This window comes from Gossypium arboreum, chromosome 3, assembly GCF_025698485.1.
Source record: "Gossypium arboreum isolate Shixiya-1 chromosome 3, ASM2569848v2, whole genome shotgun sequence".
Lineage (NCBI taxonomy): Eukaryota > Viridiplantae > Streptophyta > Magnoliopsida > Malvales > Malvaceae > Gossypium > Gossypium arboreum.
The window spans coordinates 119,570,647-119,575,546 of record NC_069072.1 but is presented as its reverse complement, the minus strand read 5'-3'; the positions used below and the strand labels follow the sequence as shown (position 1 = coordinate 119,575,546).

The 4,900-nt window shown below is 27.7% G+C and overlaps 1 protein-coding gene across 1 annotated transcript; it reads left to right on the top strand.

Moving 5' to 3' along the window:
• Positions 1-1,704: 1,704 nt before the first annotated feature.
• On the top strand, positions 1,705-3,210 carry LOC108478274 (AT-hook motif nuclear-localized protein 17-like). The gene has a single exon (XM_017780713.2). It carries the CDS (start codon positions 2,105-2,107, stop codon positions 3,014-3,016), a length of 912 nt encoding a protein of 303 aa, XP_017636202.1. The 5' UTR covers positions 1,705-2,104; the 3' UTR covers positions 3,017-3,210.
• Positions 3,211-4,900: the final 1,690 nt, after the last annotated feature.

Sequence of the window (4,900 nt, the reverse complement as noted above, 5' to 3'; positions counted from 1 at the left end):
GCAATGTGTTACATTAACTTTAACCTTGTGCAATTACATACATTAAATTCTAATTTAATTAAAAAATTCACAAGCCATTATCATTGTTATTGACATAACACCATTTTATGTTTACATATTACATATACAAACAATTATGTTTATCTAACACGAAATTGATGTATTTATTTATTTTTATAAATGTTCACAATTGAACCAAAATCAAAACCTTTTTATTTTATATGAGTACATTAAATCAAAGTTCATATATAGCATATTGCATACTAGATCAAAATTCATGTGTTAGTTTAAGATTTACTACTACTAGAGAAAACTTAACATTTGTCTATTATATTGCATTTTTATTACAATATATTAAATTGTAATTAATTAATATTATTATAAGGAACTATATTCTCATTATTTAATTGCTTATTATTAAGAATTTTAACAATTTATATATTATTATTCTAGTTATTTTATTTATTTCACAATCATCTTTTCTCTCGGAATAGCTTAATAATTTTTCATCTCTATTATAGTAAAATGTAATTTTTATAATATTACATTTCGTCAATAAAATATCACAATGTAACATTTCAACCAAATAAAACAAATAATATAATGTAAAATAGTGAGCAATGTATTAAATAATCTAAATAGGAATACTATTATCAAAGATAAGCAAAAATTCCTTGATTTCAACACCTCATTATTTGAAAAAGATAGGAGTAGAATATATTATATTTTGCAATTAAGAAATTATTTTTTTCGGTATGTAATTTTAAATTTTTTTTGTTGATTGAGTTTTAGTTCGGTTAGTATTAGCATTGTTGCTAGTATAAGAGGGCATGTGTTTGATCACGTTGAAGCATGTTTTATAGGGGTAAACATTCGATCGAATCGAGTAAAAGAATTCGAGTTAATCGAATTGATGAGTCTCATTTTATAACTCAATTTAATTTTTTTAATCGAGTCGAGTAAAATGAAATTCAAGTCAAGTCGAATCAAGTGAAATTGTTCGAGTTACATTAAAATTTTAAACATGTCAAATTAAAATTTTGTTACAATATAACTAATTCTATATTAGAACACATAATTTGAAACCATATATATTTGAAAACTCATTCAAAACAAAATAAGAAGAAACATAAGATACTTTAGTATTCGAACTTATTAATTTACTTACTTAGTTCCCAAAATTAATATTTTAAAATTTTTAAAAATAATTTTTTCATATATTCTTGAGAATTTTTTAAGATTTTAGTATATATTTTTAATATTTTTATTTTTAAAATATATAAATTCTTGAATTTTTAAAATTATTTTGAATTTTATTTGTAATTTTGTTGTGAAAAACCAATTTGCTAATTTTAAAATTGATAATGACCAAAAGGTTATTTACATCAATTTACTATTTGAGTTATTCAGTTATTTAAATTGTATAAATCTATTCGACTCTAACTCGAACTCGAATTACTTATTTGAGACTTGATTTAATTAATTCAAAATTTATAAAAATTTTAAATTTTTCTAATTTTGTTTACCTCTAATATTTTATCCTTGTATTTACACGTTGGAAAAGAGTTATAAGTAATTATAAGCTTCGTATAAAATAATTATTATTTTTAAAATTATGATTGAATTTACCGACCATTTGAACCAAACATTAAGTTGACATTTGAATCAAACATTAAGTTTTACCAGCATGTGTGAATTTTTATTATGTAAAAAATATATTTGTAAAAAAACATGTAAGTAGCGTCGTACGGGACGCGCCACCAGCGGCGGCGCAATTAGTCTTTTACTTAGTTTCAAAGCTGCCATTCACTTTCTGTGTCTTTCTTCTATTTCTAAAGTCTAAAACCTTCTCTTCTCTCTCTCACTCTCAAATCCCCAATCCCCATTTATTATCTGTCTCCCTTTGCCCGTCTTTCCACAAATCCACTGTCCACACCTTTCTCCTCGCCTCTCTTGCATTTCTCTTCCATCTTGTTCTTTTCCTGTTTTCTTTTATCTCTTTTAATTCTTATTTTATTTCAAAAATCCCACATCCAAAACCTCATCAATCATACATATAGACAAAGCCATTTATAGAAAACAATAAAAATAAAAAAATCTCATCATGAAAGGTGAATATGTAGATTCCGAAAATGGAAATCCCAACAACATGTTCTCTAAACTTCACCACCACCACCACCAACGCCAAAACCAACCTTTCTCTCATCACTTCCCTCTCTCTCACCAATCCCAACCTCCTATCTCCGATGACCCCAATGACCCTTCCACCACCCTCAATTCTTCTCTCCCTCGTCTTGGCAGCGCCGGTGCCGATGGAGCTTCCATTGAAGTTGTTCGACGACCCAGGGGTCGTCCTCCAGGTTCCAAAAATAAGCCCAAACAACCCCTCCTCTTCTCTCGGGAACCTAACCCTGCCATGAATCCTTACGTTCTCGAAATCCCTGGAGGGAACGACGTAGTTGATGCTATCTCTACCTTCTCTCGCCGCAAAAACATTGGAATCTGCGTACTTACAGGATCTGGAACTGTTTCCAATGTAACTATCCGCCAACTTTCGTCTACGCCGGGAGCTGTCATAACTTTCCATGGCAGATTCGACATCTTATCCCTCTCAGCCACGTTCCTACCCCCAACGACGTCGTATCAGGTTCCGAACACGTTCTCTATCTCTTTAGCGGGTCCTCAAGGCCAGATCGTTGGAGGTTTCGTGGCTGGCTCCTTGGTGGCGGCTGGCACGGTGTATATAGTTGCCGCTACGTTTAACAACCCTTCATATCATCAGTTAGCAGGAGGAGGAGGAGGAGGAGACGAAACTAGGAATACGATGTCGTCTGGTGGAGATGATGAAGGTGAAGGACAGTCGCCGCCGTTTTCTGGTGGCGGCGGAGATAGTACTGGTCACGGCGGCGGTTCAGAATCTTGTGGGGTTTCGATGTACAGTAGTCATTTCGGTGGTGGATCAGATGTGATTTGGGCTCCAACTGCTAGACCACCACCTCCTCCACCGCCTTACTAATTTAGGTTCAAGCTTTATCTTTCTTTCAAAAATATTCTTCTTTTGTATAACTCTGAATTTAATGGAGTTTCAATTATGGTGTTCTTTTTTTTTTTTTTCTCCAAATCTTCTCTTTCTGTATGAGTTATGCAGTTTTTGTATTTCATCATCATAAATATAATCATTAATTATCTTGTTTACATTTTAATTTTGAATTCTTAGCCAATTTAATCATATAAATAACATAATAAACAAAATTTTAAGAAGATATTAAAAGTAAATGGAACATAAAATACGTTGTTGAAAGTTGATATACAATTTTAGTAAATTTATATTTATTGGATTGAATTAAACTCCAAAATTTCCTTCCTTTCATATCTAATCATCATATTTTGTACTTTGCTCTGTCTCTTTTTGTCATTTACTTTTCATCCGATTGTGTAAAATATCGTAAAGGGAAAAGAAAGATAAGGGTAGTGGGGCAGCCACCGGACTCCATTAAATTTTCCGCCACTCTCTTTCCCATGGTGTTTGATTCTGAATGGTTTCAAAGGGATAATGACATTTATTGCTGCTCTTCTTGTGATATTGGGAGAAATAATTTTATGAAATTATTAATTTTATATTAATTTTAATTTTTTAATAAGAGAATAATAATTAGATTTTTTTATTTTTAAAAATATTAAAATTAAGAGAAAATTTTAATTTTTCATTTTTGTGAAAATGAATAATGATAATAATATGTAATCACAATTTCATACGATATTTTCTCCGATATGGTGATAGAATTCACTTTTATTAATGTAAAATTAATATTTTAACCAAATTATAGGGCTTTTTTACTTAGATAATACATAAATAAAATTAATTATGAAAATAGAGTTTATTGTAAATTATTTATGAGAATGATATGTTTTTACTATAAAATTAAATATTATTAATGTGTCAAACGACACCAGCTATAAAAATATTTTAATAAAACAAATAAAATAAAAATAATATTTTTATGTAAAAGGGTGAAGTCAAAATGTTAGGTTGTGATATAATTTTGAATTCCATACCTCTAGTTTACAAAAATTAGAAGTTAAGTCTTTTATTATCATAATTAATAAAATCATCAATTCAATAATTTATATGTGGCAAACTAAAAAGAATCAATGGTTTAAGTTTATATGTTTTATCAACAATTAGATTAGTTTTAATAATGTACGAGGATTAAATTTTAACAAATTAAAATAAATGGATTAATTTCTCAAATTTTTTTATAAAATAAAGAGGAAAAATTCATAATTAGACTTTTAAAACAAACTAATTCATAATTAGACCTTTAAAACAAACTAAGTAATACTAGACATTGTATGATTATAGAAAACATATATGATATGGAAAATAATTAAAACATAAACTTATTAAAATATTCTAATTTGCCACATATAAATTGTTGAATTGATGATTTTATTAATTTTTTGCATATGGATTTGACAAACGATTGATCTTGAAGTAAATAATTTGATGATCAAATTTAATAGTGTTAAATAATTTGGTTAACTTTTAAATTGAAAACATAAAAAATCAAATTATAATAAATTAAAATAAAAGAGCTAACTTCTAATTTCTATAAAATAGAGATACTAAAATCAAAATTATACCATAACCACCTCAATTAAAAAGAAAAAAACAAAAGTTAGGAGGAGAAAAAGGGATGTCGCTGGCATTTTGGCTTCGCCTCATTTTACACTAAAATATTATTCTTTTAAAAATATTATTTTATTTATTTTATTAAAATATTATTTTTATAATTAATACCTTAAATTTTATTATAAAAATATATTATTCTAGTAAATAATATCTCATTTTCTCAATTAACTTTTTTTAATTATCTAAGTAAAAAACTCAATTATATAA